This window comes from Panthera onca, chromosome C2 (assembly GCF_046562875.1).
Source record: "Panthera onca isolate mPanOnc1 chromosome C2, mPanOnc1 haplotype 2, whole genome shotgun sequence".
Taxonomy (NCBI): Eukaryota; Metazoa; Chordata; class Mammalia; order Carnivora; family Felidae; genus Panthera; species Panthera onca.
Window position 1 is genome coordinate 72497438 of NC_138347.1, and position 25863 is coordinate 72523300.

The 25863-nt window shown below is 39.0% G+C and overlaps 1 protein-coding gene across 24 annotated transcripts in view; it reads right to left on the reverse strand.

Annotated features, from left to right (window-relative positions):
- Positions 1 to 13838: 13838 nt before the first annotated feature.
- DLG1 (discs large MAGUK scaffold protein 1) overlaps positions 13839 to 25863 on the reverse strand; it is a 272956-nt gene continuing 260931 nt past the window's right edge. For all 24 annotated transcript variants that reach the window (XM_060639586.3, XM_060639587.3, XM_060639595.3 and 21 more), the window contains 2 exons: positions 16564 to 16655; positions 13839 to 15679 (listed from right to left, as the gene is read on the reverse strand). In XM_060639586.3, the coding sequence (XP_060495569.1) occupies positions 15573 to 15679; positions 16564 to 16655 (199 nt within the window). In that variant the 3' untranslated portion in view covers positions 13839 to 15572. The remainder of the gene's footprint in view (positions 15680 to 16563; positions 16656 to 25863) is intronic.

Genomic DNA, 25863 nt, shown 5'->3' on the forward strand with positions numbered 1-25863 from the left:
GAGCCTCCCTGTCTCGGGTAGAGGACACATGTAATAAGAACACTGAGTGAGAGACAAGGGATCCCTGGGTCTGAGTTTGACAGTCCTTGAGCCTGCTATGCTCTGTGGGGGAAAGAATGGGCTCCAAAGCTGTTTATCACACCCTGAGATGATCTGTGGCAATCACACAGGCTGCACTTCGGGAGACCTGAGTGCTACTCCTTCGTTATCACTGACTCACTGGGTGACCCTGGGCAAGTTTGTTCTCCTCTCTCTGGGTTTTAGTTTCTCCATATATAACACATAGGTCATGGGGGCTCTGATGTGCCATTCTTCTTCCCCCAAAAGATGTCTGCTCTGGAGAATCGGAGGGGGACATGTGTGGTGGAGGCTGTTTTTCCATTCCCAGCTGGTTTCATCAGGAGAAGGAACCTCTTTCTAATTCACACAAACGGCCTAGGAGGTGGCCCTGGCAGTGGGACTATGCCTATCCTAAGAGAATAAAATAAATAGAAGGGTCCTTAGCAAGTCTCATTCTCTGACCATGAGGATGAAAAGGCTCATTTTGTCATACTCCAAGCGCCACCAGAAGGTACTGGCAGGATTTGTGCTCATTAAGTTATTCCTCTAGCAAAACACAGGTGACACTGATGAGGTGTCAGCTACAACCTGAGAACCTGGGGAGGCAATTTCATGATGGGGTCCTTTCCCCTATCTCTGGGGAGTCATTCCCCAACTGTGACTTATCAGTGAACTTGCTGTCTCTGGGCTCTAGAGGCTTCTATGTCGGGCCCATTTGCTTGGCCTTAGCATGGACATAGCTTTGGCCACGGACATTACACACGTAGATACCTATATGTAATGGGGAACTCTGAGTTGGCTTGAGCCTTGGTCCTGCCATTGCTGGGGTACAGACATCCCTGGGTGTAGCAGAGGAATGGGTGGGATGCCATGAGAGAATAATGAACCAGTAATTTAACCTGGAAACAGCTGTGTAGAGTAGCAGAAGTGCTGAGGACAGTTTGGTCCCTATTCTGGACACATACTGAGGAGAGGAAGAGGGTCTTTGAGCTTCCTTCTGGAAATAAGAACTGGCTTCACTAAGACTTCTTTGAGAGGTTGGGATCTAGACAACACTGTTTTCGGATGTCCCCCCACCGCCCGACTCTAATCCATCATATAAAATACAAAGAGCTCCTCTCCACTCTGCCAATGACACAGCTCCAGCTCTCCAAGGATGCAGGGTGCCCCCCAAACATGGAGCTTGCTCGCCAGGGTACTGAGGCACAGTAGGCAATGGGATGGAACACGTCGAAGACAGTCTCTGGGGACTCAGAAAGAAGGCGAGGCCTTTAACAGGGGGTAGAGAATCTGTGTGGGCAGCTGTGGGCTAATGAGCCAGCCAAATATGGATGAACAATTCTTTTACCCAGAATCTTGGGGAAAATATTTTTTTTAAATCTCAACAAGCCATGATTTGTATTTTTCTGTTCCTATGAGCTGTAACGTCTTTGACTAAGAACAAGCCCCAACAATGCTTATTTAGGGGACACTTGGAAGGGCTGGTATGCACAGAAAATATGAGCAATTGTGAACATTTGGAGCAGTAAATGTGTTATCAAAGGGTATTACTCTTGACATTGTGATAAGGAAAAGAAAAGATAAAACAGGCTGAGAGGGAAAGGTTAGGGCCTGAGGTCCCTGGTTGGAGACAAACACATATTTTGGAGCATTGATGGGAATGTGTGATCACAGCAAACTCCCTCTGGCGTAAGGTTCCTCTTAAGAATGTGATGGACACCACCTACTCCCCCTTGGGTGCCCCTCAGGAATTTGACAATCGAAGTACCTAACTAAAATAAGTAAACCATAAAACTTACGTTACACGAGGGGCAGTGTGACCATAGTCTCACACCTCACACAAGAGAGTCTAGCCAGTCAGAAATGGACAACCTAGAGTTATCCAGCCAGTCAGGGTAGAACCTGAGAAGGAACAAGTGAGAAGGGAAGAGGGAGGCTGACCGGAACCCTATAGAACAAAACCCTTTGCCTATAGTTGTGGGCATTCACTTTCGAACGTCCCCTCTCTGTAAAGAGAGCTTTTATACGATTCTTCCTTTCTGATCTTATACTCTGATAAACTTTAGCCCGCTGCTCATTTTGTGTCCACCTCTTCATTCTTCAAAGCAGCGGGACAACAAATCCCGGGTATTGAGGTAAAAGATCCTGCAACAACATCAGTCACCATGTACTTGCTGACTCGTTAATACATCTGAATTTGTATATTGAGATCAATGATAGATATATTGAACACGTTTTGTGAATACAAGCTTTTGTCTCTTTAAACATATTTTCCCTATGAAGCTTCCCTTAGGGAGAGCCCCGTTCACTTGAGCTACACAATATTTTCTGCGTGTAAGCTTTTCAAAGGCAGATTCTGTGCTTGTTCTTCTTTGTGTTCATCACAGGGCCTTGAGCATGGGGAATGATTTCTATTGTGTTAGGATATTATTCATTGCTGTTCAAGTATCTTGTGCTGCTGAGGGGGAAGGACTGAGAAGAGCCACGGAATTTGGGGAGTAGGAGGTCCACAGACAGCTTTGTCCGAGCAGTTTCAGTGGCAGGGCAAGGGCCAAGGTTTGGCCAGGAGGCTGAGCAGCATGAGGGCAGGGTGTCCTGTCTACTGTCATTCCCAATGGCCAACATCCTGTCTAAAATACTGTAGACATTCAACAAATCATTAGTATTTATTATAAATGGACGGAAAAATGGACAGTGTCCTTTTCAAGATATTTGACTAAGAAAGGAAGAGGAGTGAGGTTGTTTCAAGGGGATTAGGAGTCCATGGAAAGTTTTTATAGGTTAGGAGAGATTTGATTATATAGTCAGAACACAAGTAGCCCATGCAGGAAGGAGACTAAACACACAGGAAAAGAGGGCTAATTGAAGAAGACGTAAGGAATAAGAACAGGAGGACAAACAGAGAGGGAAAGGGACAGTGTTTCTTCCTTGGAGATGGGAAAGAAGAGGGGTGGGAAAAACTCTGCATCAAACCTCCATTCAAATGTAAGCCCAGCATCCCCGAGCTTGGTTTATTATTTTAGTTATCAAGCCACGAAATGTTTTTCCCCTGAAAACTTTCTTTGCAACCCAGAATTTAAAATGTAGAGAGGGGGGTGCCTGGATGGCTCAGTCAGTTAAGCATCACTCTTGATCTCAGCTTAGGGCTTGATCTTAGGGTTGTGAGTTCAAGCCCTGTGTTGGGCTCTTCCCTGGGAGTGGAGCCAACTAAAAATTAGATAGATAGATGATAGATAGATAGATAGATAGATAGAAAAATAAAATTGTAGAAGAGGATTAAAAGACTGAGATTGGGGCACTTGGCTGGCTCAACCAATTAAGCGTCTGACTCTTGGTTTCAGCTCAGGTCATGACCTCACAGTTCATGAGTTCAAGCCCTGCATCAGGCTCTGTGGTGGCAGTGCAGAGCCCGCTTGGGATTCTCTCTCTCTGCCCCTCCCCCACTCACACCGTATCTTCCTCTCTCAGACAAATAAATAAACTTAAAAAAAAATAAAGCTCTGAGATTAACTGTGCAGATAGAGTTTTAAAGCTATTAATAAATCTCCATCTACACCAAAAACCATAAAATACCTAGGAATACACCTAAATAAAGAGGTGAAAATCTATACACTAAAAACTATAGAAAGCTTATGAAAGAAATTGAAGAAGACACAAAAAAATGGAAAAAATATTCCATGGTCCTGGATTGGAAGAACAAATGTTGTTAAAATGTTGATACTACCCAAAGCAATCTACATAATCAATGCAATCCCTATCAAAATAACACCAGTATTCTTCACAGAGCTAGAACAAACAATCCTAAAATTTGTGTGGAACCAGAAAAGACTCCAAATAGCTAAAGCAATCCTGAAAAAAACAAAGCTGGAGGCATCACAATCCGGACTTCAAGATGCATTACAAAGCTGTAATCATCAAGACAGTATGGTTCTGGAACAAAAACAGACACTTAGATCAATGGAACAGAATACAGAACCCAGAAATCGACCCACAAACGTATGGCCAACTAATCTTTGACAAAGCAGGAAAGAATGTCCAATGGAATAAAAACAGTCTCTTCAGCAAGTGGTGCTGGGAAAACTGGACAGCGACATGCTAAACAATGAACCTGGACCGCTTTCTTACACCATACACAAAAACAAACTCAAAATGGATGAAAGACTAAAACATATGACAGGAAGCCATCAAAATCTTAGAGGATAAGGCAGGCAAAAACCTCTTTGTGGCCACAGAAACTTCTTACTCGACATGTCTCTGGAGGCAAGGGAAACAAAAGCAAAAATGAACTATTGGTACCTCAAGATAAAAACTTCTGCGCGTTGAAGGAAGCAGTCAGTAAACTAAAAGGCAACCAACAGAATTGGAGAAGATATTTGCAAGTGACATATCAGATAAAGGGTTAGTATCCAAAATCTATAAAGAACTTAGACTCAACACCCAAAACACAAAAACTCCAGTGAATAAATGGGCAAAAGACATGAATAGACACTTCTCCAAAGAAAACATCCAGATGGCCAACCAACACATGAAAAGATGCTCAACATCACTCATCATCAGGGAAATACAAATCAAAACCACAGTGAGATATCACCTCACACCAGTCAGAATGACTAACATTAACAACTCAGGCAACAACAGATGTTGGCGAGGATGCAGAGAAAGAGGATCTCTTTTGTGCTGCTGGTGGGAATGCAAACCGGTGCAGCCACTCTGGAAAACAGTATGGAGGTTCCTCAAAAAGGTAAAAATAGAACTACCCTATGACCTAGCAATTGTACTACTAGGTATCTATCCAAGGGATACAGATGTGCTGTTTTGAAGGGGCACATGCACCCCCATGTTTATAGCAGCGCTATCAACAATAGCCAAATTATAGAAAGAGCCCAAATGTCCATCTACAGGTAAATGGATAAAGAAGATGTGGTGCACACACACACACACACACACACACCATGGAATATTACTTGGGAATCAAAAAGAATGAAACCTTGCCATTTGCAACAACGCGGATGGAACTGGAGGGTATTTATGCTAAGCGAAATTAGTCAGTCACAGAAAGACAAATATCATATGACTTCACTCATATGTGGAATTTAAGATACAAAACAGATGAACATAAGGGAAGGGAAGTAAAAACAATATAAAAACAAGGAGGGGGACAAAACATAAGAGACTCTTAAATACAGAGAACAAACTGAGGGTTGCTGGAGGGGTTGTGGGTGTGGGAGTGGGCTAAATGGGTAAGGGGCATTGAGGAAGACACTTGTTGGGATGAGCACCGGGTGTTATACATAGGCAATGAATCACTGGAATCTACTCCTGAAATCATTATTGCACTATATGCTAACTAACTTGGGTGAAAAATTAAAAATAAATTTTAAAAAATAAATCTCCATCTGTTTCATTTAATATAAGATTTAATGAGTGGAGGTATGCCTGGGTGGCTTAGTCACTTAAGCGTCCAACTTGGGCTCAGGTCATGATCTCACAGTTCCTGAGTTCGAGCCCTGCATCAGGCTCTCTGTTGTCAGCATGGAGCCTGCTTGGGATCCCCCCACCCTTCTCTGCCCTTCCCCTGCTTTCTCTCTCTCTCTCTCTCTCTCAAAAATAAATAAACATTAAAAAAAAATTTAATGAATGGAAACCAGTATAAAAGGAGGTAAAGAGTAAAGAAGTAAAATCAAGGCTGCCTGGGTGGCTCAGTTGATCAAACATCTGACTTTGGCTCAGGTCATGATCTCGCGGTTTGTGAGTTGAAGCCCCACTGACAGCTCAGAACCTGGAGCCTGCTTCAGTTTCTGTGTCTCCCTCTCTCTCTGCCCCTCCCCTGTTCACTCTTTCAAAAAATAAACATTAAAAAATTTTTTTAAAAAAGAAGCAAAATCAAGAGTACTATATTTGGCTCTGTCACTAAGACTTTCAGAGAAAGTATTCCTACCTCAGCTACTTCCAAGCAGGGTTTCAGATGATGAGTAGGGAAGGGGTTAGCAATAGGCAGGGGTAGATAAGGGACCCTGCGGAGGCTGGTTACAGCCATGATGGCTCCCCCTGGGCCAGCCTCTGCCTTGGCTTCAAGGCTCACCAAAGTGGCTCTCAGACCCTCCTGGCCCTCCTAATCCTTGAGGTGTCCACCGTGCCCCTAGCCCCAGCTGCATATGTGGGTGGGAGGCTATAGCTGCGGGACAGGTTTTGGAAAAAAAAAAAAAAAAAAAAGGATAAATGCATCCCAGACCTGTGCATGCTACATGCCACAAATAGAGTTATCCAGTTCCTGATTAGGTCCCAATAAAAAGTCAGAGATAAAAATTCTTGGTGGCAACCCAGTCAGGACCCCTCTCACTCTCTCTTTATTTTTTTTTAATTATTATTTTTTTTAGTTTTAATTTTTATTTTTGAGACAGAGAGAGACAGAGCATGAACGGGGGAGGGGCAGAGAGAGAGGGAGACACAGAATCGGAAGCAGGCTCCAGGCTCTGAGCCATTAGCCCAGAGCCTGACGCGGGGCTCGAACTCACGGACCTGAGATCGTGACCTGAGCTGAAGTCGGCCACTTAACCGACTGAGCCACCCAGGCGCCCCCCTCTCTCTCTTTTTAAATTCAAGTTAGTTAACATAGAGTGTAGTCTTGGCCTTAGGAGTAGAACCCAGTGATTCATCTCTTACATATGATACCCAGTGCTCATTCCAAGTGCCCTCCTTAATGTCCGTCACCCATTTAGCCCATCTCCCCACCCATCTCCCATCCAGCAGCCCTCAGTTTGTTCTCTGTATTTAAGAGTCTTTTACAGTTTGCCTCCCTCTCTGTTTTTATCTTATTTTCCCTTCCCTTCCCCTATGTTATCTGTTGTGTTTCTCAAATTCCACATTGATATCTGTCTTTCTCTGACTGACTTATTTTGCTTAGCCTAATACACTCTAGTTCCATCCATGTTGTTGTTGCAAATGGCAAGATTTCATTCTCTTTCATTGCCGAGTAGTACTCCATTGTATATATATAAACCACATCTTCTTTATCCATTCACCAGTCGATGGGCATTTGGGCTCTTTCCATAGTTTGGCTATTGCCGATAGTATTGCTATAAACATTGGGGTGCATGTGCCCCTTCGAATCAGCATTTTTGTATCCTTTGGATAAATACCTAGTAGTGTAATTGCTGGGTCATAGGCTAGCTCTGGTTTCAACTTTTTGAGGAACCTCCATATGTTTTCCAGAGTGGCTGTGCCCGTTTGCATTCCCACCAGCAGTGCAAAAGAGTTCGCCTTTCTCCACAACCTCGCCAACATCTGTTGTTGCCTGAGTTGTTAACGTTAGCCATTCTGACAGGTGGTATCTCATTGTGGTTTTGATTTGTATTTCTCTGATGTTGAGTGTTTTCCAAAGAAGACATCCACGTGGCTGACAGACGCATGAAAAGGGACCCCTCTCACTCTTGAGAGCTTTGTACTTTCTTGCTCAATAAACTCTATCGCTTTGCTCACTCTCTGCTGCCTGTGAGATTCATTCTCTGACTCTGTGAGACAAGGACCAGCGTCTCTCCCACCCACCTGTGACATGACTTATAATGAAAACATATGCGCAAGGAAAATAAAATTGATACAAAGAGAAAAATCACAAAGCATGTTCAGGAAGGAAGATGATTATACCACGGGCCAGAAAGGAAAGGACTATAATTAAATGAAAATTTTGGCTGATTTAGAGACTTGTAGTCAGACTGTTTTATCCACTCCTGTCCACTCCTCCATCCCAACTCAACCACTGTGCAGATGAAGCGGCTGCTAACACTTACACAGTGCTCTTTTCAGGTCATGATCATGAAAAGTCAAGCCATTGAAGGCAGTCATGCTGTATGAGGCTTGCAGGCTCCGGAGAGGTGGCAGAGCTGTGCCCTCTGATCAGCTGCCATGGGTATTTTACTGGGACAGAGGTACACAAGGAGAAGGCCTCCTAATCTGAGACAAACCATGTACCTAAAGAGGTGAAAACAGCACAGGTGGAACATGCTGTTAGGTGGACTCAAAATATATACTGTAGGAATTCAGGCTTCATGGGCTAGAACAACTGGGGAGTCTTCTGCAGGAGGAGGGATTTAGGGTGGGCCTTGAAGAAAGGTAGGGCTTTGATAAGGGCACTTGGGTGGGGAGGGCACAACAGTTAGCAAGGCAGCAATTTGCATGACCAACAGTGGCAGGACAAGACCTGCCCAGGTATGGCTTGGGAGGTAGGGGGCAGTAGATGACTGATCGACCGCATACTATATTCCAGAACCGTACTATACGGGAAAGTTAGTTTGGATTTAGGACCCATGAAGGTCACTGAGGAGGGGAGAAACACAATCCAAGCTGCATTTTAGGAAAAGTCATCGGGTGATGGCTGGATCAGCAAGGGGAGAAATTAGAGGAGGCTAGAAGATGAATTAAGAGGCCACTGAAGTAACCCAGGCCTGGGGATGAGGGTGGGTTAAGGATTAGAGTGATGACAGTAGAAGTAATAGCAAGAAAAATATGACATTAAGGAAGAATCAGTAGTAGGTGGTGACCAAATATTTGGGGGAAGAGAAATGTCAAGGAGCATTAAGGTTAAAACGTGGGTGATGTAGAGAATATTCCATTAAGTACATTACTAGCCATCAGGAGAAAAGTTGTTAAAAGGTTCGTAGAGCTTTTTCCTAGTAAGAGTGAGGAATGTCAGATAAACTAGATCCAGACCGAACACTGAACTTTCATAGAGAAAGGGATCTATTATCAAGACATAGTTTTTCTCGTCTTAAATACCACTAGGGAAGTGGATATTTTTGATCAAATGACTGTCACAAGATTTAGAAAACCTTTTTGTAGAGATTCATAGTGTGAAACATATGGGACTTTCGTCTTGTCTTTAGCCCTCCCATCTGTGAGGTGAATGAACCTAATTTTAGACATCCTAAAGAAAGATTACATCACTTGTTCTAATCTTTTCTTCCATCAGAAAATTTGCTATATCTTATTTTACATGCTAATTGTTTTGAGCACTGGCTTCTATATAGTTAAAAAAAAAAAAATCATTCTAGGGGCATCTGGGTGGTTCAATCTGTTGAGCATCTGACTCTTGATTTCGGCTCAGGTCATGATCCCAGGGTCATTGCATTGAGCCCTGTGTTGGGCTCCGCATGGAGCATGGAGCCTGCTTAAGATTCTTTCTCTCTCTCAGGTTGCCTGGGTGGCTCAGTTGGTTGAGCATCCGGCTTCAGCTCAGGTCATGATCTCACAGTTTGTGAGTTCAAGCCCCACATCGGACTCTATGCTGACAGCTCAGAGCCTGGAGATTGCTTCGGATTCTGTGTCTCTGGCTCTCTCTGCCCCTCCCCCACTTGTCCTCTTTCTCGAAAATAAATAAACATGAAAAAAAAAGATTTTCTCTCTCTCTCTGAAAAAAAAAATCATTCTACTATTTATTCAGTAGTTAAAATCATTCAGTGGTTAAAAACGGTCCAAATGACATTGGTCATTAACAGTTGACTAGCAGGAATAGGGATGAATATATACTCAATTTGAATAGTTTCTTCCTATTTTGGGTAACACCAGATGGTTCCTAAGGTTTAGTTTAGTGCCAATTTAGAAGAAGGACCTACTGTTGTTGTTGTTGTTGTTCGAAAACACACAAGAGAAATCAAGTCGTATCAGATATGAATGGAAAAGACTGACAAGGCCATTCATACTATCTGCATGCAATCAATGGAGGGGAAGGCAGCTCAGGGTCAAGGATTCCTGAGGTATGCTGCACTAGAATTGCCCTACCTAGTAATGAACAATTTCTGTTAATCACACAATATTAGTAATTTTTAAGATACAGAGAAGTTACCACCTAAAGGAAATTGGTAGTTATTAATTTAAAAAAACAAACTACAATCCTTTGGTGTTCAACAAACTAGATTTTCTTGAAAGAGGAGGACTGTCTCCATGGGCTGTTTTCTAAATTGTAAGGCTATTAGTCTCATGTTTAACACATGGCTATTTTCATTTGTTGCTCTATTTTCTTCTCAGACTATTTTCTTTCATTTACTACTGTCCTAAACAGACTACACTTATCTCCCTTAGGACACCAGCAATGAGAATCTGGCACTGGTCATTGGCACATCCCGTGTTTGGACCATCTGAGTGTTATTCTTGGGAGTTTGAAATTCTAAAAATTCAAAATTGCTTCTACTTGTAGTCTCCTACTCTAGGTATCATTTTATTCTGTAAACAGACTCTTGGGACATATCATTCTGCATTTAAAGTTTGTTTTATGATAAGCTCCTGTGCAACGGGCAAAATGTGTGGATGCTCACAGGAGAGAGGGAGGTGGGTGGGCGAGGGCCTGTCATGGCTGTCAGATCAGAAACCCATTCCTGGTTTGCTTCTTGATCCTGCAGACCTGAAGTTGCAAAGAAGCACAAAAATACAGTGGCAAAAACTGAAAACAATCCAAAAGTCCTTCAGTGAAGGGATACACGAATTATACCTCTGTAAAATGAACTACTACTTAGCAATAACAAACTATTGATTCCTACAGCAACACGGATAAACCTGATGCATTTTGCGAAGTCAAAGAAGCCACACCCAAAATGCTACATGGGATATAGTCCCATTTATATGACATTCTGGGAAAGGCAAAACTATAGGCACTGAGAAATCCCAGTGGTTGCAAGTTGGGGGTAGAAGTTTTGGGGGTAATGGGGTGGTCACATGGTATGCATGGGTCAAAACTCACAGAATTGAACACCATAGAGAATTTTACTGTACATAAATGAAAAAAAAATATTTGTTAGGGTAGTGGCTTCCTTTGGAGTAGGAGCAGTGACTGGGAGGGAGATTGAGGGGGGTACCTGGAGTGGTCACGTTCTGTTTTTTGAGCTTCATGCAGATTGTTACGTGGGTAATGTTGGTTTGTAAACATTCAGTGAGGTTATGTGCTTATGATATTCATACATTCTACATATGTATACTTCAATAACAAGTAAACAAAAAAAGACACTGGGAGAGAATTCCAGCCTTCACTGCCTTCTAGTCTCCTTCCCCTCATCTTCCCCCACCAGTGTACTACTCTTGTATGTTGATAGAAACTGCTAGAAAAATTGTAGTGTTAAACTCTCCCTGGTCAGGTGTGCTACCTATTCCTAAAAGTTTCAAACTTCGGTTTACCTGACCACCAATTCTGTTCACAACGCTGTTTGGCAGACTAGAACTTTCTTTTTCTTTCTTTCTTTCTTTCTTTCTTTTTTTTTTTTTTTTTTTTGCCATCTCTCAGGTAATCATATTTGGAGGAGAATGAAGAAAGAGCTGGTAGTGGAAAGTCACTGAGAAAGTAATCACTGAGTAAGCAGTGACTATTCTAAGTCAAATTAAATAAGAGAAAAATGTATCTTACCCATGTGATTTAAATAATCGTTTTTCAGGCCTGTTTCTAGACTCTCAATAATGAATGTTCTGTAAAACTGCTAGGGACTGTTGTGTCTAGTACCATGCAGGTGTGAGAATGGCTTAGAAGATCTTGATGCCTTCCATGTTTAAGGTTGAGGTAGGGCAGGCCAATCTCTGACCTCTCTGGAGTAGGGACGCTTAGAAGAGATGAGTAAGCAGGATCATAGGGTACTGAAAAGTAAATAATCCCCTAACTGAAAGTCCATCGAAGAAAATTTCTCTATAGTTGATGAGGAATGGTGGACCATGTTATTCTCTCAGTTTTCTGCTACCAATCATAAACACACTCCAGAGCAAGGGAAGAATAGGTAGTGAGAGTCAAGCATCAGATGTTGTGATCAGTTTTTGTACATACTGCTTTACTTAACCTTTATAACAATCCTGCAAGGTAGTCATTCAAATCCCATTTAAAATACGGCAAAATGAAGGCTCAAGGTGATCTGTACAAGGTGAGTTGCAACAATTCCAGGCTTCTGATTCTAGAGGAAAAGGGAATTAACTTTTAGAATGTACTATGTGCTAGCCTCCCTTATTTATAATCTTATTCTCAAAATGTTTCCACTTTACAGAGAAGTAAACAGAAAGAGGGATGGCATGATTTGCCCATGGTTAGTTACATAACCAGTGAGTGGCCAAGCTGGTATTCAAATCAAGCTCTGATTCCACAGCCTACATTCTTCACATTGTAGTATTCCACAGCCAAAGCCAACGAGAGCTGTACTGTGCAATTCTGGAGGCAGATAAATGGAGTCTTTAACATTGGACTAAAACACCAGATAATCTAAACTGAGGTCAGAAAAGTGACATTCGTGTTTTTCCCTGATGGCTTTCAAATTCAAACCTCTCAATAAAATCTCTTAAGTTTATTGATATTTACTTTCTTTTAATCAGTAATTCAAACCTTGAGGGACCGAATAACCCACTGAATTCAGCTTAGAGCACAGAAGACAAGGAACTGGATGGTAGAAAAACCAACTGTTCAAGGAACCAGGAATCAAACGTTCTAATGTTCCTGAACTGTAGTGTAACTTTGGTTAAAACATGAGGATCTCTGGGCTTGTCTTACCATATGTAAATTAAGAGTATTCAAGATAGAATTTTGGAAGGTAAGTTGTTGACTCTGATACTTTAGAAAACAAATTTTTCTTATGAGTAAAGTCCCCAAATTGCCATCTTTGGAATTTAAATAGTAAATAGTGGGTTATCAGGTATTTGTAAGAATCTGTTCTGCAAGCTTGCTTCCATCATTTTTTGAAGACCCTTGGGAAGATGTGGAACAAAAAAGCAACAGAAATGTGTAGTCACATTTAAGAGGCACTTTTATTTTTGCCAACTTAAAAATATTAAGAAGCATATTAAAAAATATGAATATCTCATAAAACATTTGAAATACTATTATTCCCTGTGTATTGTGGACTTTTTTTTTTTCTTCTAATGAATACCGTTCCATTTTTAGTTCTAAAGAAGTTTTTTTGTAGGTCACTGTGACAGTGCTAGGCTGACTTCTTTCCCAGAAACAGTCATTTCAGCTGTGATAGGAATGACTTGTTCCACGGGTCTGTCCTTACTTATTGTGTGACTCTGGGCAAGGGCCTTCATCTAAGTCTGTCTCTGTAAAGGGGCACTAAAATAACACAATTTGAGTCACAGTGCCTTACACAGTAGGGGCTGAAAAACAAGGTAGATTAGAAAGAACTTGGGGCAGAAAGACTTGGATACAACCATCAAGCACTGCTGCTTACTAGCTTGTCACTTGGGCAAGTGATTTCACAGAGGGGCTAGTAACTCTTAAATTCTTATCTTTTAAAATTAAATGATAATATACTAAAGTGGCTATTACACAGTAGTACTAAGCAATTAGTACTTTTATTAATAATTCTATACAATCTAGAAAGTTGCACAAAAGTTAGTATTTTCTTACAAAAACATCACTTAACAAGGACATCCGAAAGCAATGTAATACACATTTTAAGAGTTAAATGGCACTGTTTTCATAATCTCTTGGTATTTTATAACATGTAACCAATAAATACTTCAAAATGGCTTATGCTGGCTGGGGTCTTGCTGCAGAGTGATTCTGGGGCTCTTGGGCTCATTTTACAATAATTTTCTTCTAGTTGTTTTATGTTTGGTAACAACTTACTATAATTAGCATTATAGCCATAGTATATATTTCAATGTGTTAACATACTCAATTCCAAAACCTATAGAAGAAATTTGATTAGGTTTCCTAATGGCCCATGAAGTCTGTTTGTAAATTACATGATGCTCCAAGTTCGAAGAAAATGTCAGCTTGTAAAATATTATTTTCTTTCAGAATTCAAGACACATTTAACATATGGATTTTACAATAAAGTTTATTAGCTGTTCTCCTCTTTCTCATAAATGGAATGAATAATGTTGATAATCCTTTACAAACCAGTACTCATTTGTTTAAGAAACTGTAATGAGGAGGTTGTCAAAAACACATATTTAATAAACTCCAAAAAGCAAAAGGAAGGCAAACAATATTATTAATATAAAAGACCAGAGAAGTTGATTTCTGAAATCCTATCTACCTTTCACTAAAATTTCTTAAAATTGCCCACCATGAAGATCTGTGCAACTCTAATGCAGAGCAGCTACAAGAGGTGAAAGGTGTGCAGTCTGAAGGGAAAACACACACACAAGGCTTTTCCTTCTTTGTCTACCAGTGAAAGGAGAAGTGGAAGGAGAGGCAGAGGGCCAAATCCAAACCCAATGACAAGAACAACAGTAACAAAGAAACCCAAAACAAAACCAGGAACCATCTGAAAACTTCTGTAGAAAAGAGGAGAACATGCCTATACTTTTGTATGTAATCTAATTTCCCTAAAGGTTCTTTCCACAACCACCATATCCCTGTTTTCAGTTCACGTGATTAAGGAAGATAAAGTCTAATCAATTAATATTTAATTTAAAAACCAAACAAAAAGTTAAGAGTAGGTGGCAAAAGAAAAAATATATTTTAAATATATATATGTTTGTGTGTGTGTGTGCAACTATGTAAAGAAAATAATTCCCATAGTTACAGAGTTTAGTTAAAGAAAGTTTTATATATATTTATATATATATATATATATATTTTATTATAACAAAATAGGCAGTTACTGTGGGTAAAATATTCATTAAAATCTGATCCCTAAGAATACATTTAAAGTTTTAGACTAGGAATTGGACTCCTTTTCCATTGCCATGGGTACTACATCATCACTAGAATGTCTGTTCTGCCTGTATTTACGTCTATGAAATTTTCTCAACCTTCTGTGTAAAAGGTGAGCTCCCCTAGCACCTAAACACGGCCTCAATTCAGAAACTGTGATGATCATTATGTTTGAACAACTTTTGTAAGACACTATAAATAGTGTTGCACAAGTAGATTAAAAACATTTAAACACTGCTATTCCTAGCAAATGTACTAAGAACCCTCAAACAATAAAAGACTTGAAGAACTCTTATGAAAAATGAATATCCCTTGTGAAATAATGCAAGTTAACGTAGACATTAATTTTGAAATTAAAAACCATATATTTTCCTTATTTGTCTATAATGAAATATTGGCTTTGATAACACAAGTCAACTGAGAAAAGGACTTGAGAGTTAATATATTGGCCAAACCATGCTATTAAAGTTAAGCGTGCACTGTTGCTCAAAGTTTACTAAATCACTGTTTAACACCACTTTTCTTTCATTTATACTGAAATTTGAAAAGAATGTATATAAAGCTTTTCTGAAAATCTCTTAAAGTTACTTTCCCTTAAACATTAAGGAATTTTACCACAATTTCCCAGTCTCCCCAAATCCTTAATAGCTGGTCAGGCCATTCCACCTTTAGTTCTGAAAAATGGCCACAAACCAATAGCGACATAAAGTAATACAGATGCTACAACTTGAAGGAGACACCAGATGTCAAAACTAAGCACAACCATAGACCATGATGAGTGGGATATGATTCAACATGGAAGGAGTATTGCAGACAGATTCCAAAAGGAAAGGGCAAAGAAATGTCAAAGAAAATGAAATCGTGGAAAAGAGAAACCGAGAAACATCAGTCTTCATAACTTTTCTTTTGCTGGAACCCATATGTAAGGACCAGACTGTTCTTCTATGATCTGCTTCACTTGGTTGTAAATGTCTTCCAGCGTATCTCCCTGTACAATAGCTGTAACAGAAACAAAATCAGAAACCTCCATTAACTGTCTATCTTTACCATCACAATCATTGGTGAAATAGAAGCTAGGTCTTAGAACTAGTTATTCATCCAGCAAGAGACCATTTATGTATTGTTTGCTTAGTAGTAAGTGCTCATTTCATTAATTTTCATATTTGAAAAATGTAAGAATTTTTATTTTAAATGCTGATTGAAAATGAGACTTGGCAATTTTTACTTAGTTTTGTGTATTTGGAAAATACACACTGAAGTATCTAGAGGCAAAGGGGCATCTGCTTGCAAGTTACTCTTAAATGTTTCAGAAAAAAATTAAATGTGGTAAAATGTTAACATTTAGAAAATATAGGTGAGAAGTGTATGAGAATTGCTGATACTATTCTTGTGATTGTTCTAGAAGTCTGAAATTATTTTAAAAAAAGAAGGAAAAAAGCACTTGAGTTACAACACCAAGGCATGTAATGTACTTATGAACACCTGAGGAATACTTTAAAGGACAAAATGAATGGGAGATTTGGGAATTGCTACCCACTCATTTCTTTTTAATAGTATCTTAAAATGGATCAAAATTTATGAAGTGTAAGGGAAAAGTCAGTTTCACAGAAGAAATCAAGTCTGAATCTATTTTTCTCCAGTCTAGTATGTCCTAATCAGCAACTTAAGAAACACTAAATTTCAAGATTCCTCATCAGCACTGCCTAAGTTAGATGAATTATTCTGAAAACCACAGTATTAATTACATAGTATTAACACCTAGTATTAGCCACAGTAAATAATTACTGATAGATGTGGGCATAGTTCAAAATCCGTTTCAATAGGTCAGTTCATATGGCTCCAAATCAAAATTCTATTAGGGCACTGACACACATGATGCCAACCTGTGAAATGTTCAGTAAATTCTTGTTCCAGTTTCATGGCTCTCTCAAATGTCTTTCTGGCTTGTTCTTCTGTTAGACGCTTATTCATTTCCCTATGCAAATAAATTTAGGAATTGCTAATTAATACATTATAATACTTTTTGAAAAAAGATGACGAATTAGAAGAGACACATAAAACATAAAATCATGAAAAGTTGAGGTTTGTTGAGAATATATATATGTCATTAAAAATTAGATTTAGGGGCGCCTGGGTGGCTCAGTCAGTTGAGTGTCCAATTCTAGATTTCAGCTCAGGTCATTATCTCAGGGTCACAGAATCGAGGCCTGCATCAGACTTTGTGCTGAGCGTGGAGCCTGCTTAGGATACTCTCTCCCTCTGCCCCTACCCCACTCTCTCTCTAAAAAAAAAAAATTGGATTCAGTCACTAAGTATATAGCTTTATGCTTGGAATGACACAGGGTTTCAACACACTTTTGCATTGGCTCAAGGCAGCCAAAAAAACTAAGCCTTAATGTCATAGTTTTCACTCTGATCAAAATTTCATATTAAGATCTACCTACCAATTTACAGGTAACAAAGGAGACACATGAACATATCGAAGAACACCATGAGAAGGCAATCAGCAAAATATAGTCTAGGGAGAACTTTGCAGAAGAAATGATTTAACGAATAAATTGAAAAAAAAAAGAGAGATGGAGGGAGAGTCTATAGATTAAAATACTTAACAACCAACTGTCACAAGTAGATCTCACCTGGAACTTGATTCAAACCAATTGAAAAAACATAAGCAAAACTTATGAAACAATCAGGAAAATTTGAACTATGTGATGATATAAAAAGTTGTTTTAGGTGTGACATCATAGAGATGTTTTCTTTTTAAGCTTTTAATTTTCTTTAATGTTTATTTTTGAGAGAGAGGGACAGAGAAAGGGGGAGGGGTAGAGAGATAAGGAGACACAAAATGAAGCAGGACCCAGGCTCCCAGCTGTCAGCACACAGCCCGACGTGGGGTTTGAACTCACAAACCATGAGATCCTGACCTGAGCTGAAGTTGGATGCCTAACCGACTGAGCCACCCAGGTGCCCCTATTTTTATTTTTTAAATATTTATTTATTTTGGGAGAGAGAGAGAGAAAGCACAGGCCGGGGGAAGGGCAGAGAACGAGGGACAGAGACAATCCCAAGTCCAACACAGGGCTTGGAGATCATGACCTGAACTGAAATCAAGAGTCAGAAGCTGAACCATCACCATAGAGAGGTTTTCCAATAACAGAATTCTTATCTTTCAAACATATAAAGAAATATATAGATAAAACCATATAATGTCTGGGATTTGTTTCAAAATAATCTGGTGCGGAGGGGTAGGGAGGTGGGGGGATAGATGAAACAAGATTGGTCATAGCTGGTAATTATTGCTGCAGCTGGATGATGGGTATATGAGAATTTGTTCCCAACTTAAAGGGAAAGCATTCAATATTTCATCATTAAATATGATGTTTGCATATATGTATATGTATATGTATGTATATTAGAAACAGTGTGAGCAGGGAAGAATGGCAAAGGGAGAGAGAAAGACTTTTTTTAATGTTTATTTTTGAGAGAGAGAGAGAGAAAGAAAATGAGCAGGGGAGGGGGGGCGGAGACAGAGGATCCGAAGTGGGTGTTGTGTTGACAGCAGACAGCCTGATGTGGGGCTCGAACTCACGAACTATGAGATCATGACCTGAGCCAAAGTTGGACACTTGACTGATTGAGCCACCTACATGCCCCTAGAGAGAATTTTTAAAGCAATTTTTTAGCTTTTTCAAGTTATGTGTGGAGCCCAATGTGGGGCTCGATCCAACAACCCTGGGATCATGACCTGAGCCGAAATCAAGAGTTGGATGCTCAAGTGACTGAACCACCCAGGTGCACCAATGCTTGCTTTGATATTTTGTAAATGACCTTCGTCAGATTAAGGAAATTACCTTCTGTTCACAGTTTGCAGAATGTTTGTCATGAATGGATGTTAATTTTATTAAATGCTTTTTCCGCATTTGTTAAAATGCTCATATGTTTTGGATCCTAAAATCTGTTAATGTGGCACATTTACATGGATTTTAGAAAATTAATTAAAATTGTGAAAAAATATACATAACATAGAAGTTATTATTTTAAACATTTTTAAACATACAGTTCACTGGCATTTGTATCTTCACATTGTTGTGCAACCATTACCACCATCTACTCCTGCAATTGTTTTCATCTTGTGAAATCAAAACTATATTAAAAATAACTACCCATTCTCATCTCCTCAGCCACTGGCAACCACTATTATACTTTCTGTCTCTGTAATTTTGACCACTCTGAGTACCTCATGTAAATGGAATCATACAGAATTTGTCTTTTTGTGACTGGTTTATTTCACTTAGTATAATGCCTGCAAGGATCATCCATGTTGTAATATACTGGAGAATTTCCTTCCTTTATATTAAATTTATTTTGTGTTTATTATTTTTTTTTGAGAGAGAGAGAGAGAGAGAGAGAGAGAGGCAGGCAGGCAGAGAGAGAGGAAGACACAGAATCCAAAGCAGCTCCAGGCTCTGAGCAGTCAGCACAGAGCCCGATGTGGGGGCTCAAACTCACGAACCGTGAGATGGTAACCTGAGTTGAAGTTGGACGCTTAGCCAACTGGGCCACCCAGTTGCCCCTCCTTTATATTTATAGACCATATTTTGCTTATCCATTCATCCACTGATGGGTGCTTAGGTTTCTTCCACATTTTAGTTATTGTGAATAGTGCTACTATAAACATGAGTGTACAAGTACTTCATCAAGGAAGCGGTATATACCCAAAAGTGAAATTGCTGGATCATACGGTAACTCTATTTTTAATGTTGGAGAAATCACCATACTATTTTCCACAGCAGCTGTGCCCTTTTACATTAATTCCCACCAACAGTTTGAGAGTTCCAATTTTTCCATGTCCATGTCAGCAACTTGTTTTTTTGACAATAGCCATCCTAATGCATGTGAGATAGGATCTCATTGTAGTTTTCATCTGCATTTCCTTAATGATTAGTGATGGTAGCATCTTTTCATGTGCTTATCAGCTGTATCTTATTTGGAGAAATGTCTATTCAAGTCCTTTGCTCATTTTTGAATTGAGTTGTCTTCTTTGTTGTTTTAGTTCTCTCTATATAATGGATATTAATCCTTTATTAGATAATATGATTTGCAAATACTTTCTCCCATTCTGTGGATTGCCTTTGTACTCTGTAGATAGTGTCTTTTGATATACAAAACTGTATTATTATATTTTTTAATGTTTATTTTTGAGAGAGAGAGACAGAGTGCAAGCAGGGGAGGGCAGAGAGAGAGGGAGACACAGAATCTGAAGCAAGCTCCAGGCTCCGAGCTGCCAGCCAAGAGCCTAACACGGAGCTCGAGCCCACAAACTAGGAGACCACGACCTGAGCTGAAGTCGGATGCTTAACTGACTGAGCCACCCAGGCACCCCTTATTATTATTTTAGAGAGAGCATGAGTCTGTGAGTTGGGGGAGAGCAGAGGGAGAGAGATCTTAAGGACTCATGCCTAGCGTGGAGCCTGACATGGGATGGGGCTCTATCCCACAACCCTGGGATCACAACCTGAGCCAAAATCAAGAGTCAGATGCTCAACTGACTGAGCCACCCAGACGCCCCCAAAATAAAATCTTTTAAAAATAATAAGAGGCGCCTGGGTGGCTCAGTCAGTTGAGCGTCTGACTCTTGATCTTGGCTCAGGTCATGATCTCACAGTTCGTGAGTTTGAGCCAGGTGTCAGGCTCTGTGCTGGCAACACGGAGGCTGCCTTGGATTCTGCCTCTCCCTCTCTCTGCCCCTCCCTTTCTTGTTTTCTCTCTCTCAAAATAAATAAGCTTAGACAAAAAATATTTTATTTTTAAGTAATCTCTACACCAAACATGGGGTTCAAACTCACAACCCTGAGTCACACGTTCCATAGACTGAGCCAGCCAGGTGCCCCGATATACAAAACTTTAAAATATTCATGGAATCGAATCTGCTTTTGTTGTTACCTGTGCCTTTGGTATCAGATCCAATAAATCAATGCCAAATCCAATGTTGTTTTCTTCTAAGAGTTTTACTCTGTTACATTGTTACATTTTACTTTTGTTACATTGGTCATTGATCCATTCTGAGTTAGTTTTTGTATATGGCGTTAGGTAAGGGTCCAACTTCATTCTTTTACATATAGATATCCAGTTTTCCCAGCACCATTTGTTGCAAAGACTGCCCTTTCCCCCACTCAGTGGTTTTGCATCCTTGTCAAAAGTCATATATAGGGCAGTTTACTTCTGACCTCTTTATTCTACTCCACTGGTCTTTCTAATTTCATTTTTTTCCCATCATGATAAGTGTACTCTTTAATCCCCATCCCCTATTTTCTCCATCCCTCTACTCACCTTCCCTCTGGTAACCATTAGTTTGTCCTCTATAGGACAGTTTGTTTCTTGTCTCTTTTTTCCTTTACTCATTTGTTTTGTTTCTTAAATTCCACATATGAGTGAGATCATATGGTATTTCTCTTTCTCTGACTTACTTACTTTCTCTGACATTATACTTTCCAGCTCTATTCATGTTGTTGCAAATGACAAGATTTTCTTTTTTTTATGGCTGAATAACATTCCACTTTATATACATACCACCTTTTTTTAATCCATTCATCTATTGATGGACACTAGGGCTGCTTATATAGTTTGGCTACTGTAAATAATGCTGCAATAAACATAGGGGTGCGCTGGTGCACATATCCCTTTGAATTAGTGTTTTCGTATATTTTGGATAAATACCCAGTAGTGTGATTCTTGGATAATAGGGCAGTTCTGCTTTTAATGTTTTGAGAAACCTCCATACTGTTTCCCACAATGGTTGTACTAATTTGCATTCCCACCAACAGGGCATGAGGGTTCCTTTTTCCTGCACATGATTATCAACACTTGTTTCTTGTTTTTGATTTTAGCCATTCTGACAGGTGTGAGATGATATCTCACTGTAGTTTTGTATTCCATTGGTCTTACATATGTGTTTATACCAACAGCACAAGTTTTGGTTACTGTAGCTTTGCAGAGAATTGTGAAATCAGGAAGTCTGAATCTTCAAGTTTGTTGTTGTTCTTTTAAGACTGTTTTGGCTATCTGGGGTGGGGGGGGAGGGTCTCTTGAGATTTCATATGTATTTTAGTATGGGTTTTTCAATTTCTATTTTTAAAAAATTTTTAATGTTTATTTATTTTTGAGATTGAGAGAGACAGCACAAGTAGGGGAGGGACAGAGACAGAGGGAGACACAGAATCTAAAGCGGGCTCCAGGCTCTGAGCTGTCAGCACAGAGCCCGACGCGGGGCTTGAACCCACGAACTATGAGATTGTGACCTGAGCTAAAGTGGGACACTTAACTGACTGAGCCACCCAGGCACCCTGGGTTTTTCTATTTCTGCCAAAAATGTCATTAAGATTTTGACAGACATTGCACTGAATCTGTAGATCACTTTGGGTAGCACTGACATTTTAACGACATTAAATCTTCTAATCCATGAACACGAGAAGTGTCTCCATTTATTTATATCTTCTTTATTTTCTTTCAGCTATGTTTTGTAGTTTCACTGTACGTGTTTTTCTTTCATTTCCTTGGTTAATTCTTAAGTATTTTGTTCTTTTTGATGTTATTGTAAATGGAATTGTTTTTGTAATTTCCTTTTCAGATTGTTCATTGTCCACATATAGAAATGTAACTGGTTTTTGTGTTGATTCTGTATGCTGCTACTTTGCTGAATTTATTTATTAGTTCTAATAGTTTTTATGTGCAGTCCTTAGGGTTTTCTACAGATAAGATCATATCATCTGCAAACGGATAATAATTTTATTTCTTCCCTTTCAATTTGGATGCCTTTTATTTTTCTTGCTTAATTCCTCTGGCTAGTATTTCCAGTACCTATGTTGAACAGAAGTGGTAAAAGTAGGCATCCTTGCTTTGTTCCTGCTCTTAGAGAAACAGCTTCCAGTCTTTCACTGTTCAGTATGATGTTTGCTGTGGGTTTTTCACACATGGCTTTTATTATGTAGAGGTAGTTTCCTTCTATTATTTTGTTAAGTGTTCTTAATCATGAAAGGGTATTAAATGCTGCCAAATGTCTTTTTTCCCTTTTTTAAGGTAATCTCTACACCCAAGGTGGGGCTTGAACTCATGACCCTGAGATCAAGAGTCACATGCTGTACCAAATAAGCCAGCCAGATGTCCCTGTCAGATGCCTTTTCTGCACCAACTGAAATGATCATGTGTTTTTTCCTTCATTTTTGTTTCCTTCATTGTGTTGTTATATTATGTTGATTAATTTTCATGTCAAACCACCCTTGTATTCCAGGAATAAAACCACTTGGAAATGGTGTATAATCTTCTTAATATTTTGGTGAGTTCTATTTGCTAGTATTTTGGTGAAGATTTTTGCATCAGTGTTCATAAGAGATACTGGTCTGTAGTTTTCTTGTACTATGTTTCCTTCTCTTGTATTATGTATCTCTTTCTCTTCATTTTTTTGAAACGTTTGAGGAGGATTATTGGCATTAGTTCGCTAAACGTTTGTAAAATTTACCAGGGAAACCACTAGCTCCAGGGGGCTTTTCTTTGTTGGGAGGTTTGATCACTGATTCAATCTCTTTAGCAGTTATAGGTCTATTCACATTTTGTATTTCTTTTTGATTTAGTCTTGGCAGGTTTGTGTTTCTAGGAATTTGTTCATCTAATTTATATAATTTTTTGGTGTACAATTGTTTATAGTACTCTTATAATCCTTTTTATTTCTGTAGAATCCTGTCTTTTTAGATTTTAGGAATTTAAATATTTTTTTCTCCCTTTAGTCCACCTAGCTAACAGGTTGTCCTTTTGTTCTAATAATCAACTTTTGGTTTCACTGATTTTCGCTACTGTTTTTTATTCTTTTGTTAATCTCTGCTCTAATCTTTATTATTTCCTTCCTTTTGTTAGTTTTGAGTATAGATTGTTCTTTTTCTAGGGGTAGGGGCTTGCAACAATGGCTATCTGCCTCCATGTCTGCACTTCCACAACCAGAAGAAGCAATCAGCTATTTGAGCACAATTCTCTAAAATTGGGAGAACCGAATCCTTATTGCCCACCACCTTGGCCCCCACAAACTGTTCAAGAAAGGCATGTGTGGCCCTGCTATGGGGTGAAGGTGGGGATATGGGTAGCTGCTACCAGGTTAAAAGCTGAGATTAACAAAAATGAACCATTCAAAACTTCCCCTAGAAGCTGCAAGCCTTCAAGACTGCTGCATTTCAGAGTAGTTACTTCTGACAGATTCTGTTAAGTCCAATTGCTCTCTAGGTGGGGAAGTGTATTCCTGGTGGTTCCTACTCCACCTTCTCTCTAGCTCCACCACTGGTTAATTTTTAAATGTTTACCTAACCTTGCATTCTTGAATAAATCCAACTTGGTGGTTATATTTTATCTTATTAAAAAAAATTAACTGTTGAACTCAATTTGTTTATATTTTGGTAAGGATTTTTCCATCTATATTCATGTTAAGATTGGCTTATCAGAATTCATTTCCTTATCATATTATTTTACATAAAATTAATTGAAGAATCTGGGTAAGATCTGTATTACTAAGCTTTTGGCAGAATTTAGTAAGTCCTGTTGGCCTAGTGTTTTATTTCTGGGAAGGTTTTTCATAAAAAAGTTAAGTTCTTTAGTAAGTTTAGGACTAGCTTTTCTATTTTTTTTTTCCTTTTCTATTTCTTAAGACTTTTTTGAAGTTTTTTTAAAGTATAACCTTCAAACATAGAAGATAATCGTAAATATATAGCTTGATGAATTTTTACCAACTTACACTTACCTGTGTATCATCTAGTACCTAGATCAAGATACAGAATATTATACCAGCAATCCAAAATTTGGATGTGCTCTTTCCAGTCACCTACCTACCCTCAGAGTAACCTCCATTTGACTTATAAAGCAATGATTAAGTTTGGAATCACAGAATATGTATAAATACACACATATATGTGTATACACACACACACACACATATACACACATATGTATACACACACATACATATATATATATATACACACATATGTATATATATGTGTGTGTGTGTGTGTGTGTGTATGTCTGGATTTTTTTACTCAAAATATGTTTATGAGATTCTTCTATACTTTTGTGTGCAGTTGGGAGATTGCTCATTCTCATTACTGTAGAATATTTCATTGTGTGAATTTATGTATTCACTGAGACATTTGGATAATGTTTTTGGTTATTTTCAACAGTTCTTCTGTCAGCAATATAGTACATGTCTTTGGTGAACACATGTAAACATTTCTGTTGAGTATATACAGTTTTAGGAGATACTGTAAACAGTTTACCAATGTGGATATGCCAATTGATAACTCCTTATCAGTGCAATGAGTTTCATTTGTTCCATATCCTTGCTAATGATTGATGTTTTCTGTCTTTTTTTTTTTTTTTAAGCTATTTTGGTGTGGGGACTAGTATATGACATTATGGTTTTTTTTTTTTAAGTAGGCTCCATGCCCAATGTGGGGCTTGAACTCAGGACCCTGAGAACAAGACCGCATGCTCTACCAATGGAGCCAGCCAGGTACCCCAAGGTTATCTATTTATTTATTTATTTATTTATTTATTTATTTATTTATTAAGTTCTATTTATTTATTTTGAGAGAGAGAGCAAGAGAAAACAGAGTGCATGTGTGCGTGCATAAACCAGAGGGGGTTGCAAAGAGGAGAGACAGGATCCCAACCCAAGCAGGCTCTGCACCATCAGCGCAGAGCCTGATGTGGGGCTCAAATTCAGGAACCATGAAATCATGATTCCTGAGCCAAGGTCAAGTTGGACACTTAATCAACTGTACTGCCCAGGCACCCCACAACATTATGGTTTTAATTTGCATTTCCATGTTTCATTGAGCACCATTTCTTATGTTTATTTATTATTTGGATATACCCTTTTGTGAAGTGTCCAAGTTCTCTGATCATTTTATTTGATGCGTAGTAATATTTCCATTTTCATTCCTGGTATTATTTATGCCTTCTTTATTTTCTTTTTTTAACCTCTGTTATTAATGGCTTATAATATTTTTAAAGGAAACATTTTTCATTTTGGTGACCCTGTTTACCATGTTTGTTTTCTATTTCATTACATTTCTACCTTCTTTGGGTTTCACTTTTTTTTTTCTAATTTCTCAAAACTTTAGATTTTTAATATCTATTTGATTTCC